The sequence below is a fragment of the Microtus ochrogaster genome, unplaced genomic scaffold, assembly GCF_000317375.1.
Source record: "Microtus ochrogaster isolate Prairie Vole_2 unplaced genomic scaffold, MicOch1.0 UNK26, whole genome shotgun sequence".
NCBI lineage: Eukaryota > Metazoa > Chordata > Mammalia > Rodentia > Cricetidae > Microtus > Microtus ochrogaster.
The window spans coordinates 5,155,463-5,169,509 of NW_004949124.1; the positions used below are offsets into that span (position 1 = coordinate 5,155,463).

At 46.3% G+C, this 14,047-nt stretch overlaps 2 protein-coding genes across 6 annotated transcripts in view; both read right to left on the bottom strand.

Annotated features, from left to right (window-relative positions):
- Window positions 1-383: 383 nt before the first annotated feature.
- Window positions 384-2,916, bottom strand: Ccdc121 (coiled-coil domain containing 121). Its single transcript, XM_013354045.2, has 2 exons — window positions 2,639-2,916; window positions 384-1,450 (listed from the first exon to the last, which is right to left on the bottom strand). Exons 1-2 carry the CDS (start codon window positions 2,914-2,916, stop codon window positions 538-540), a joined length of 1,191 nt encoding a protein of 396 aa, XP_013209499.1. The 3' UTR covers window positions 384-537.
- A 3,956-nt stretch (window positions 2,917-6,872) lies between these two features.
- Znf512 (zinc finger protein 512) overlaps window positions 6,873-14,047 on the bottom strand; it is a 44,831-nt gene continuing 37,656 nt past the window's right edge. For 3 of the 5 annotated variants that reach the window (XM_026789686.1, XM_026789687.1, XM_026789688.1), the window contains 4 exons: window positions 13,542-13,643; window positions 11,931-11,993; window positions 10,720-10,818; window positions 6,873-9,045 (listed from right to left, as the gene is read on the bottom strand). In XM_026789686.1, coding sequence (XP_026645487.1) covers window positions 8,740-9,045; window positions 10,720-10,818; window positions 11,931-11,993; window positions 13,542-13,643 — 570 coding nt within the window. In that variant the 3' untranslated portion in view covers window positions 6,873-8,739. The remainder of the gene's footprint in view (window positions 9,046-10,719; window positions 10,819-11,930; window positions 11,994-13,541; window positions 13,644-14,047) is intronic. The other 2 variants (XM_013354057.2, XM_005367969.3) reach the window with 1 other exon arrangement.

The following is a 14,047-nucleotide window of genomic DNA, read 5'->3' on the forward strand; positions in this document are numbered from 1 at the left end:
AATGCTCTTAACCACTGAGCCATCTCTCCAGCCCCACAGTTTATTTTTTAAAATGACTCGCCTCACTCTGAATCTAGGGCCTTTGCATTCAGTCCTTGTCTCTTCCTGGGATGTTTCCTTCCCCGGTGTTACCTCACTCACTCTCTCTAACACCAGCCCGTTTCATTTTCCCCAGAAGTGAGAATGCTCGCTAAGGTGGGTGTAGTTTTGGCATTATAACAGACTGAGGTTACAAGGACTGATTTTTCACACTATGAACCCTACTTTATGAAGAATCCCATGTCATCAGCGGCCCTCCATGGGAACATGTGAGAATCACCAAAAAAAAAAAATAATAATAATAATAAATCTCCAAGTGATTTTCCTAGCTGGGTCATGTGCAGTGTCTCTGGCAATTTAACAGTCTCCCAGTAGGCCAAGACAGTGTCAGAGCCTCGTTGGTTCCAATTCTTACTTCTCTGGCTAATAAATAAATTCCTTTGGATTTATTCCTGATTTGGTCCATAAAGGATGGTTCAGTGTGGCCCCAGGACCACCCTATTCTTTGGGGCCAGGGTCACAATTCTGACTTCTCTCTCTCTTTGCCTTCAGTTGTCTGCCCCTAACTGAGGCTTCTTGGACCCACTGCTCCTCCTTCAGCTGCTCTTTCCAGGCCTCTAATTGCCTCTTTAGAGAGTCCAGCCTGTGATATTCCTGGACTTGCTTCGCCAGTTTCTTCTGTAACTTCTGGTACACCCTCTGGACACTAAAGCAGAACTCGGAATTCACCTTCCTGGCTGTGGAGTCCAGGGCCCGGGCCTTGTCCTTAACCTCCTTGGTGCCGCCCTTCCCCATCTGCAGCCATTTTAGTTCCTGCAGCTGTCCGTCTAGGAATGTCTTCCTCTGCAGGAACTGCAGGTGTGCCTGGCGGTCCTTTATCGCTGTCTCCGTTTTCATGTTCTCCAGCTCCTTCTGCAAGGCCTGCATTTTCATCTCCTGGTTCTCCTTTACTTCGTTTATATGCGCCAGCAACTGCGCCTGCTGCCTCAGCTGGGACTGGGTGTTTTTTCCCTGCAGGAGCTGCACCTGAAGGGCTGCATTTTGTCGGGCAAACCTGGATGCCAGTTCCAGCTTCCTTTGCTTCAGCTCACTGCTTTCCTGGAAATACCGATTCCACAGGTCCTCGTGCTTCTTTTTACACTGATCGTTTTGTTTTCTTAGGAATTTCAGAAAGTAGTTGTTCTCTGTCTCTAGATAGAACGCCTCCTGCTGCAGCAGCCTGCTGTCTTGCAGCAGCTGCTCCTGCTGGAGCTGAGCCTCTTCTATATTCTTGCTCAGCTTCTCCAGTGCCTCCACTGTCCTTCTTTTTACTTTGTTTTCCAATTTTGTTAGCCTCTCTGGCTTGAAAAATTCATTTAGGATAGTAAGATACATTGATGGTTGGGGAGAGCCTTTGGGGCTCTGGGCAAGCCTGGAGGAAGAACAAAGGAAACATTCCTTTATCAGTTCTTTTTTTTTTTATTTAGATTTATTTATTTATAAAGTATCCTGCCTGTAGGCCAGAAAAGGGTACCAGATATCATTATAGGTGGTTGTGAGCCACCATGTGGTTGCTGGGAATTGAACTCAGGACCTCTGGAAGAACTGTCAGTGCTCTTAACCGCTGAGCCACTTCTCCAGCCCCTCCTTTATCAGTTCTCAGGCACAACTGAGAAAACAATAACCAAAACTTAACCCAGACCACTGTATTATCGTACTCTTTTCTTTTTCCGAGACAGGGTTTCTCTAACAGCCCAGGCTGGCCTGGAACTCTTTGTAGACCAGGCTGGCCTTGAACTCCCAGAGATCCACCTGCATCTGCCTCCCAAGTGCTGGGATTAAAGGTATGCACCGCAACTATACTGTATTGTATTCTTACAAAAAAAAATCTTTTGGATTCCCATCATGCTCCAGACAAGGTTAGTCTTGGTTAGACTTCTATCAATTTGACACATGCAAGAGTGATCTGGGAGGAGGAACTACACTGAGAAATGACTCCACCAGATGGTCTGTAGAAATCTATAGTAATTAAAATTAATTACTAATGTGGGTGGCCCCAACTCATGGAGGTAAGAAGGCACCCCTAGGCAGGTGGTCTTGAATTGACTAAAAAAGCAGGCCAAGTAAGTCAATAAACAGTGTATCCCCACAGCTTCTGCTTCAGTTCCTGGCTCCGGGTTCCTGCATTGTATTCCCGCCCTGACTTCTTTTGATGATGAACTGTGATAGAAAAATGTAAGAAGAAATAAACCCTTCCCTTCTTCTCTTCTCTTCCCTCCTCTCCCTCCCTTCCCAATGTTGCTTTGGCTATGGTGTTTTATCAAAGCAACAGAAACCCTAAGGCAGGGTTTCTCAGAAAGCCTGACACACAAGCTAGGCTCACTGGCTGGCCAGTAAACATCTGGGATCTGCCTATTTCCATGCCCCCATCCTTAGGGGTTAAAGACATGTGTTGCCTTGCTCAGCTTTCTAAGTGGGTATTGGTGATCTGAATTGAGGTCCTCTTGCCATGTGGTGGGCACCTGAGCCACTGGGACATCTCCCGGTCCTTGCTCTTTCATCTCCATTACCAAACTTAGGAGATCTTCCACTCCCATCAGTCTCCCTCCTCAGTACCTACCTGATTCCGGAACTCAGGTGTTCACTGGGATGAGTTGGGAGGTCACTGGTCTCTGCTGAACAACTAGTGCCAGATGTGTAACTTCGGGGAGCACAATTTTCAAGAGGTGTCTTTACTTTGGGGTCAACGTGATGGGACTTTGCACAGTTAGAGTTGACATCACATAATTTCTTTGTCTCGGCTACTAAATTAGTCCTAGCAGATTGACAGAATTTGTTCCCAGATCTTCTGGGGCTTCTGACCTTTGAAATTTGGTTGCCCTGCTCTTGGAAGTCCATCTCCTCTCTCACTCTTGAGGAGCAGGGTCTTGCCCCTCCCAGGCCCTACCCTACCACTACCAACCCTCGTGAAGTGCCTCATACACCTTCTCAATCGTCCAACCCTCCCATCTCTCAGGCACTATCACCAGCTAGCCCCAGCAAGGTAAAACCCACAGAAGCCTCATGGGCCCACCACTGTACCCATCAAATGTTCCCTGCACAATGGTCTCATGGAATGTCACAGAAGTTTCTCTAGTGATTTGGTGTCTCTATGGTGAGGGGCGAGACTGCAGCTTCTGCTGAGCCTGAGACCTCATGGGACATCAGGCCATGTGTCTGTTGGTAGTGGGAATGGCCAGAGTTCAGAAGAACCACTTTTCTAGAAATGACTACCTTGAGGAGAGAAGAGGCCTGGTGAGAGATTGCCTGTGGCAGGAGGTGTAACATGAGGGCCTGCTTTGTTGGGGTTTCTGTCCTGCCCTGTTCCCAAAGCCGGCAAGGTCCCAAAGAAAATCACACAGAGGTCTATATTAATGATAAACTGATTGGCCCATTAGCTCTAGGTTCTAACTCTTAAATTTATATCAACCCATTATTCTTATCTATGCTTGCCACATGGCTCGGTACCTTTTTCAGTAAGGCAGGTCACATCCTGCTTCTTCTGTGGTCTGGACAGGACTGGGGAAGAATGGGCTTCCTCCTTCCCAGAATTCTCCTGTTCTCATTGCCCCACCTTTACTTCCTGTCTGGTTGCCCCACCTATACTTCCTGCCTGGCCAATCAGCATTTATTTAAACATGATTAACAGAATACAGACAATTTTCCCACACCAAGGAGGAAGGTTAGAGCTGAGTCAGTTTGAGTCTAGCCTGGTCTACAGGGCTAGAAGAAAGCAGGTAAGGAGGTGACAAGTGTTAGGGAGGTTCTGTTTTGTGGGTAATCAAGCAAGTTTTTGAGCCAAGAGTTTGTTGAGCATAGGGGTAGCACGTGGATATTCAGGGAAAAGGAATGAGTGCCAACTATAGGTGTGGTCAGTAAGTGGGTGAAAGCAGTCAGGACTGATCACAGGATCTGACCCATCTAGAGAATAACTCTGCCATAAACCTAGATCCCTTTATCTCTTTACTGCTTCACTTGTCCTCAGTTTTCCACTCTCCTTCTCAGTCACTTCCCAAAGGTTTGGTTTTATTTATGTGTGTATGTGTGGGCCTGCTTGTCAATAAGTATGCTTTGCCTGTGGAGACCAGAAGAGTGCATGGGAACAAGTACACACACACACACACACACACACACACAATTTTAACAATTAAATGAATGGTAGGGGCTGAGATGGTCAGAGTGTTTACCTGGTGTGCAAAGAGGCCTGAGTTCAATCTCCAGCACCAATTAAAGTTTGGTGTGATAGCACACATTATAATCTCCTGGCTGTCCTGGAACTCGCTCTGTAGGCCAGGCTGGCCTCGAACTCAAGAGATCTGCCTACCTCTGCCTCCCAAGTGCTAGGATTAAAGGCATGTGCCACCAACATCCGTCTATCTGTCAATCCATCCATCCATCTCTATTAATAGGACTAGAAATGTCACTTGCTGTTAATAGAAAAAATCCTGACTTGTATAGAAATCTTTTTTTTGGTAATGATTTATTTTTATTTTCTGTGTTCTGCAAGTATGTCTGATGGAGACTTAGTAATATATACGTATATATATGAATGATGTGGGATGTCCTTTGGTATATGTGTTGTTTTTGTTGGTTAATGAATAAAGCTGTTTTGCTAGTGGCTTAGCAGAGTAAAGCCAGGCGGGAAATCAGAATGGCGAGAGAAAGTAGGCAGAGTCAAGGAGACACCAGGTAGCTGGCAAAGGAGAAGGACCGGAACCTTTCTGGTAAGTCAAGAAGTCCATGCACACTTTTCATCTGATTTTATAGCACATGAGACCACGCCCAAAGTGGGTTGATATCTTAAAGGCTATTGACTGAAGGAGTTTCCACAGCATATACTATTTATGCTGGTTAGGCTTTTGTCAACTTGACACATGCTTGGGTCATCTGGGAAGAAGAAACCTCAATTGAGAAAGTGTCCCCATCAGACTGGCCTATAGGCAGGTCTTTGGGTTTTTTTTTTCCTTTTTCTTTCTTCCTTTCTGTTTTTTGTTTGTTTGTTTTGTTTTTCTTTTTTAAAGATTTAATTTTTTTTTTTTTTGGTTTTTCAAGACAGGGTTTCTCTGTGGTTTTGGATCCTGTCCTGGAACTAGCTCTTGTAGACCAGGCTGGTCTCGAACTCACAAAGATCCGCCTGCCTCTGCCTCCCAAGTGCTGGGATTAAAGGCATGCGCCACCACCAGCAGGCAAGATTTAATTATTTATTATGTATACAGTATTCTCAGTACTCTGCCTGCAGGCCAGAAGAGAGCACAGACCTCATCACAGATGGTTGTGAGCCACCATGTGGTTGCTGGGAATTGAATTCAGGACCTTTGGAAGAGCAGATGGTGCTCTTAACCACTGAGCCATCTCTCCAGCCCCTTTTGTTTTGTTTTTTGAGACAGGGTTTCTCTGCAGCTTTGGAGCCTGTCCTGGAACTAGCTCTTGTAGACCAGGCTGGCCTCGAATTTAGAGATCCGCCTGCCTCTGCCTCCCGAGTGCTGGGATTAAAGGTGTGCGCCACCACCGCCTAGCTGGTTTTTTTCCTTAACTGATGACTGATGTGGGAGGGTCCAACCCACAGTGGATGGTGCCTGGATTACATCAAAAATCAAACTGAGCAAACCATGATGAACAAACTAAACGCAGCTTTCCTCTTGCTTCAGTTCCTGCCTCCAGGCTCCTGCCTTGAGCTCTGTCCTGACTTCCCTTCATGAAGGATTGTCAGCTGTAGAACAAAATAAACCCTTCCTCCCCAAGCTGCTTTTGCTTATGGTGCTTATTACTGAGACACAAGCCAAACTAGGACTGTACTCCACTGTGTGACTGTCACACTGTCCCTTGTGGATGGGAAAGATAATGTATTAGAGTAGGTTTTTAAAAAAGATAATGTATCGGAGTAGGTTTTTAAAAAAGAAGAAATAAAAGCACCTAACTTCTCAGATGTTCTTCCTTGGTAAATGGCCCTCCTTCAATGGCTGACTCAAGAGTTTTAACCTGTGGGGCATCATCTCAATTGCATCTAACTGGCGCACTAGCTTCTTTTTCCTTTAAGAGAGTAATTTACTTAGTCACACTTTTAGAGATATTGGTCCTACCAGACATGCTGGGTGTGGCAGACCAAAAAGCTCACATCCTGGCACCAAGAAAGCAGAGAAGAGTGAATCTAGATGAGAACGTTCTCCCCAGTGCTAGGGCCCAAGTACAGGCCCATGTCCATGCCAGTCACCCACCAATCACAGAGCTCAAAGCACATGCATCACTTCTACAGATTTCAACAGAGAGACATTAGCTGGCAATGCATTTAGTGACATAGAGGGCAGAAAAGGCAACAGGTAAGTAGTCTAGCCATGTGTCCTGCTAGCCTGCGGTTAGAAGAGGAGAAGAGATTTTGGTGGGTAAGTGGTACTCCGTGATGGGCATGCCTCGCAACTCATCATTCCCATACAACTCTCCCACACAGGTGGGCAAGAGGAGTCCCTCTGCACAGACCTGGGACTGGATCTCACTCTTCTGGTACATGCTCAGCTTTACTAGATATTGTCAAGTCGTTTTCTTTCTTTTTTTTTTTTTTTTTTTTTTTTTTTTTTTTTTGGTTTTTTCAAGACAGGGTTTCTCTGTGGCTTTGGAGCCTGTCCTGGCACTAGCTCTGTAGACCAGGCTGGTCTCGAACTCACAGAGATCCACCTGCTTCTGCCTCCCGAGTGCTGGGATTAAAGGCGTGCGCCACCATCGCCCGGCTGTCAAGTCGTTTTCAAAGTAATTGTACCAATTTTCATTACACCAATACACACACACACACAAACACAAGTTCACATTGCTCAACATCCTGTATGTATCAAATAATGTTTATATTATTCCAGTGAATTTTAAAATCTGAATACAGTGGCTAGGCCAGGCTATAGCAGTCTTGATTCCTGGCCGTGGGAAGGGAAAGGCCTGCTACAAACGGCTCTCAGGAAACAACACAGGAAACAGGCCATGTGCCCTGCACCAGCTCCCTTCTGCCGCAACCACTGTGACCAGCAGATTTTGGGAGCCAAGGACCCCCCTGGTGCCCAGTTCTCAGGCATCTTCTGAGTCCCGTGTGGTGTCAGCAAGGGGTTCGGCAGCAGAGCAGCAGCAAACAGAACCACAAACTTTCTGAGTCATTTTATTTGCCATCGACAAATATTATCCAAGTCCTTGTCACTAGAACTTCACACAGCTTCTCATTTCTCCTCCTCGACAACCCTCATCTACTACAGAAGCTTTAGGGGTGTGAGCAGGAATAAAAACAGCACAAATACATCATTTCCTCGACTTGACTCTAAACGACCCCTTCTGGCAGTGCCCAGTTCAAGTTTTAATGCCCCATTATTGAAAAGTGGTCTTCACAAAGCACACAATAAAGCTATAGAGGAGCACGGAGAACAGAGACCTCAGAGTGGCAAACAGCCTTTCCGAGTTTGAAAAGGTAGTATTTGTCCAGATCAAGGTTAACTCTGTAAGTGGCAGATGCCATACAATAGGCAGGAATATAGAGAACAATATTTACACAGAAGGAGGAAGAGAAACCAGAAACACGACAACAAGGCTACTTACTCTAACCCATGTTCCAAAGATATCCACCCTCACGGGGAGAGAGCCCACTGAACACCACCAGACAGGCATGAGGTACAGAGAGAGACCACTCTTTCCAGCTCCAGAGAAATATCTACATCTGGTGTCAAAAATCTCACAATATAAAGCAGATAGAACTCCATATACAAAACAGTAGAACAATAGTCTCAGAACTGTCTGGGATAGAGGCGGGCTAATGCCCTGGGTGAGGACTTAAGTAGGTGTGGCCTAACAAGTGAGGTAAGTGCAGGGAGAGGGAAAGCTCACCTTGCTTTGCAACCTCAGTGGCATTTCCAGAGGCCAGGGCACTAAGTCAGAGTCAACACAGCGGGACTAAGTTTCCCAACGCAAGCTCCCAGGGTACTGACCCTGGGAACCCAGGAAAGCGGGGCAGCCATTACGACCACTGCCCTTTCCTTTCTTCTCACCTTAGTGTTTGGGACACAGACCCCCAAGGCTGTGCTTTCATGCCTATGGGTCCAGTCAGTCCCTGCTCCAAGCATAGTGAGCATCTAGCTTTCTCGTGCTAAATCATTTTCTTCCTCTCAACAGGAAAATTATAGACAAGTATCGTCTGCCAGGTTCTGCTTCCTGGAGCTCAGGGTCATACTGTAACACAAGTGGCAGTTCTTTCTAGTCCTCTTATGTCACACACTGAAGGATAAAACCTGTCACAGTTTGTTTGTTTTAAAAAAGATTAGTTTGGAACTGTTTTATATGCTAAATGACGGAGTAGACACTATATCAACAAAGATTCCAAGAACATTCGTAACCCAGACAGGAAAGAAAAAGAAAGCCAGCCAAAGGTTTCTTAACTTGTGCAGGGCCCGGGGCCTGCAGATGCTTTCCCAGGGGAGCTCTTTGGACAATGGAAAAAGCAAAAGGACTCTAATGGGAATACGAACCTACTAAGGCAGGGAGGGGTGAAAGTGAACTAGTCAGGAAGACGTGAAATATACACAGAGGAGCTGAGAGCCACAGCCCAGCAGCAGCAGCTGAAAGCATCTTCACTCAGCCCCAGGACTCAGGCCTCCCCTGCACGTGTCTCCATGACAACAGCATCACATCCACTCTCCTAGGCGCATGCTCAATGGCTGCCTACTTCCTCCCTCGTTTGTGAGTGGTCTTGGCGGGCTCTGCTTTCTGGGACTGTGCTGGCACTGGCTCCTGCTCGGTTCCCTTACATAAAGTCGACACCACCAGTTCCTCATTCCCATCCTGCCCCTTCCCTGCCCTTGGCTCCGCCTGGCTCTCTGCAGGCTCAGTACGCGGCTGCTGCTGCCTTCTCAGAGACCGCCGGCTCCCTTGCTGCTGCCGCTGCTTCTCTTCCTCCTGCTGCCGCTGCTTTATCTTCATCAGCTTCTCAAAGCTTTTGGTGGTTGTCGGGTTTACAACGAACCAATCCTAAAAGGGTCCGAGCAGAAATCCACTTAGAAACACCAAGAGGATAAAATGAAGGGACAGGAAGAACGGAGAGAAGATAGTGTCAGGACAGCACAGGAATAAGGGGAGCATGTGGGACCTTGGGGCTCCATTTTAAACCGGAGAAATCCAATATACATCAGTTCTCATTAGCAAGTACCATGTAACGCAGGATTCAGATTTAATATGTGATCCAGACACAGTGTGGTGGTGAATATCTGGACTCCTAGTCCTTAGGATCATTTCTGGACACACAGCAGGTCTGAGGTTAGCCTGGCTGCATTAAGATCTTGTCTCAAAAATCCAAAACCTGGACTGAAGAGATGGCTCAGCAGTTAAGAGCACTCTGCTCTTCCAGAGGAGCCAGGTTCTGTTCCCAGCTTAACAGCATCCCATGGCCAGCTGTAACTACGGCTCTAAGGGATCTGACACCTGCAGGCACCAGCTCAAGGTGATACACATACATACATGCAGGCACACAACTTTACACAGTAAATGAAAAAGGTTGTGATCATAGAATGTATTTATTTATTGGCATGATGTCACCTGTCACCTCCTTCTGTGTAATACCGTAGGATGGAAGGTCTGGATCACAGGGATGCTCACTTCATGACACTATAGTGACAGGAACATCAGATCCCGAGTGCAATTCTCTTTTCCTCTGCTTTCTATAAGTCACTTGATTTCTTTGAGTCCCATTTAGAAAATTATGAGGTAGAGGAAATTTATCATAAAATATTCTTCTGGAAATGCAAAAGCCTAAATCTAACTAAGTAAGCAAAGTTAGTCTCATAGATGGGACTATCAACTCACTGGAAATGCTAGGGCGGAGGAGTGCTACCACAGGACAGATCAGCAAAGTCCCAAATGTAAGTGAAGCCTCCCAACTACATGATGGAAGGCAACAGGCACTGCCACCTATGTCTAATGAGCTCTTGAAACAGGGAAGTCCAAACTGATATGCCTTCAGTGAGAAAGACACACAAAGACTTGGTAGCAGAGCATGTCAAAGACTCACTGCTATTTATTTATTTTTTCAGACAGGGTCTGATGGGGCCAAGATGAACGCATCTCTGATTCAGAGTTGTGTTATGCAATAATATATAAAGCATCAAAAACTAGTTGTTGGCAGGCTGTGGAGATAGCTCAGTGGTTAGGAGCACTGGCTGCTCTTGCGGAGGACCCAGTACCCACAAGGGTCACAACCTAGTAATTCTAGTTCCAGGGAAGCTGCAGCCCTCTTCTGGCCAGGCACCAGGCACCATATGGTAACATAACATAAAGGCAAAATGACCATGTGCATAGAATTAAAAAAAACAGATTATTGAAAATTATTAGAACATCTGCATTTTTGTCAGAAGAAAAGGCTGTAAAACAAGATCAAACATGTAAGCCCAACCTGACTTCCAATTGGTCTCATTTAATCACAGTTAATTATAGGGGCTCAAAGAGGCCCAACCATAGTGAGCTGAAATATCTTCACAGAAAAACCCATTTACACTCCTAATTTCATAGGGCATTTGAACCCTGGCAAGTTCTCAACCTTAATTTCTTTGCCAGTCCTAGTCCATGAAGCCAGGGACAAGGGCCACTTCTTACAGCTTGAAGACGGGACACACAAGGCTACAAAGACACTAGAGAAAGCAGAGCCCGCACCTCAGCATGGACAGAGTTGATGTGATACTTGACACCACTCTCTGACACAAATTCTTTCTGACACAGAAGACACTTGTATTTTCCAGCCACAAAGTTGCCCTGTTTCAAAGACAGAAAGAGAAGTAGAGGTAAATTCAGGAAAACATACCTGGGCTTTGTGCAGGGACTGAGGGTAATGAATGGGGGAGTCTACTTAACCAGAAATCATGGGGAATGGTCCAACATGGTGGCAGAGTTTATGAGAAACAGCTGAGACACTCTCCCCACTACACACCTGTTGTGGGCTGCTCTGTGCCAACACCTGCTGTGCCACGACACAACCTGACATTCTCCTTCCCTATGTTCCAAGATGCACTTTCTGGTTCTACCTTCTTGGCTATTTTTTTGCTTCACATTTAGCTTATCTTGATTCCCCCCACCAATAATCAAACTCCCCAAGTTCACTAGGGGCACTAGGTTCCATCCTTTGCACAGTGAACTGTGGTGGCAAACGGTGCCTTGGAAATCCCGAATGAGACGGATATCATCCATAGTACTTAGTTTAAGGACTCAGAAACCAGCATCAAGATGATGCTCTCCTAAGCACTGCTACAAAAAACCTACTGAGATGCCTACACCTCCCTTGGTTTCTCACACGGAGACCTCTCTCTCCCCTCCTAAAGCTGCTCGTTTCACGGTGCTCATGTTGTCTGAGCAGATACTTCTGAATGGGACTGGAAAGTGGCAGCATTTCCCATGGCTCATGGGTGGTAGGATACCTGGGTCACTATGGAAACGGTTCAGAGAGATGAGTGGTTATCAGCATGAAGCCCTGTCCTGTCTCACATTCCATGGGGCCAGTAGAGTCTGGATGGGTTTGAAGGATCTTCACCAGTCCAAAAAAAATTTTCAGGTAGACTATGGCAAACTAAGGCAAGGGAGGCCCAGTGCAAGGATCAAGGAGAAGGAAGCAGTCTCTGGTTGTGACTCTGAATTCACAGAGCTTTCTTCAGATTCCCTAAATGAGCGAGGCATGACCTTTTCTGTATCCTGATACACCCTGCTATACCACCCAGTATGAGACCAAGAATGCCCACAACACTGAGGTCAAAGGGCAGCCTCTGAAGATGGTGACCAACAGAATGACCAGTTGTTCACCTAAGCCGAGTTCTCATCCACGCCAGACTACTGGAGAGGGCACATTACGATAGTAAACTGAAAATGTTACAAACCAGTGTACAAGAGCCCAGGTGAGCTTTAAGGCCAGACACACTACTGTAGACAGCCTCACAACCCTGAAAAAGAGAAGCAGCAAGGTGAGTCCTGCACACAAAGAACCTTCTCTGAGCAATGTAATCATTTACATGGGCCAATTCCACACCAGGATCTAGAAGATCAGTCACCAGTGCCACACACGAAAGGACAGAGGCGAGGAGGAAACCCAACAGAGAAGACAATAAAGAAGGCGAAGGACAAGGCCGAGCTGTCCCTTTCCCTTTTCCTGATATGTAACAGAACACCCAAAGTTTCAGAGTTATGTTTTATTTGGTATAACTATATCAATTACATTTGTATTTATTCCTTCCAAAAAGACTACACTATTAGCTCTGGTACCAATTTTAAAGATAGCAACAAGTCTCTGCCGCTCTACCATTGAGAAGCGGAGTCCATTCGCACTTTCTCTGAGTCTGGGTTAGCCCTCAGCGATGGTCTGAATTAAGAAATATTCCCCCACAGACTTCTGTCTGAGTTACTCAGTTCCTGTGAAGAGACACCATTGACTAAGACAACTTATAAAAGAAAGCATTTAATTAGGGACTTGCTTACAGTTTCAGAGGGTGGGCCATAACCATCATGGTGGGAAGGACGCAATAGAAAGGCAAGCATGGTGCTGGAGCAGTAGCTGAGAGCTTACGTTACCCATAAATTGGAATTAGAACCAAAGTTAGCTGGGAACGGCCTGGACTTTCGAAACCTCAAAGCCTGCCTGTCCCCAGTGACACACTCTTCCAACAAGGCCACATCTCCTAGTCCTTCCCAAACAGTTCTGCCAAGTAGAAAGCAAGCATTCAAAAAATTGAGCCTGTGGGGGCATTTCATTCAAACCCCCACAGCTCCCATATGCCCCACTTGGTGGTGCTGTTTGGGAAGTTGTTCCTGGAAGTGTAGTCTTACTGGAGGAAGTACATCACTGGGGGTGGGACTTAAGCATTTATAGTCCCAATCAATTTCCTGTTTGCTCTCTGCTTCAAGCTTGCTTTTGAGGGCATGAACTTTCAGCTTTCTGTTCCTGCTACCGCACCTGCCCCTTGTGGCTATCCTCCCCACCACACAAATTCCATCCCTCTAGAACTGTGAGCCCGAATGACTCTTCCTTCTGCAAGCTGCAGGTCACAGTGCCACAAACAGAAAAGGCACGAATACCCCTGTGATGCAATCAACCAACAGGAGCTATGAAACGACACTGTACAAACTGTGCAGTGGGACCTCAGAAAGGCTGCATCGTCTACTTCTGTGTCTGGAGACGGTCACTTATGTCCCCCAAGGGCAATCCTGCTCTTCTGCAGATAGAGAGGCCAGATGGAGTGCCCATGCTCAGCGGAACGCAGCTGATGGGAGATTGCAGTTCACTGCCCATGAGTGACCTCAGATGACGCTGCATGTAGCAGCAGGGCTATCCTGATGATCATCAGAATTATGGAGGTACCGGTTCTGAACAAACGAAATCATGGTCGCACGCCTCCACACAGTTCAAGTACTTTATCATGAAATAATCAGGAACTAAAGCAGCAGGCTCTCTAGAATTGATATTATTACTGGTACAATGAAAGAGGAGGAGTCACCTGGTTAGGACATTGGATGCGATGGTACTTCTTGATATCCGTCTTCCACTTGTGCAGTACTTCCTGGCTGAATGTAGGCAACCCAGGGCGAGTGTATTTTAACTAGAAGACAAGAAACACGGGATTGCAAGAATGCAACTTGCAACTGAGATACCCCCAAAGCTTCACACCAATTTTAAGAAAGGCGTAGCCATTTTATTTCCATCACAGATGCCTATGTATGGGTATGAGAACATGAGTGAAGTACCTGCAAGGACCAGAGAATGGCTCTGGATCCCCTGGAGCTGCAATTACAGGCACTGTGAGCTGCCAAATGTGGGCGCCAGGAACAAAACTGGGATTTTCTACAAGAGCAGCAAGTGTGCAATGCCCATCAAAATCCCAACAAAATTCTTATTTTAAAAAATATTTATGGCGCTGGAGAGATGGCTCAGTGGTTAAGAGCATTGCCTGCTCTTCCAAAGGTCCTGAGTTCAATTCCCAGCAACCACATGGTGGCTCACAAC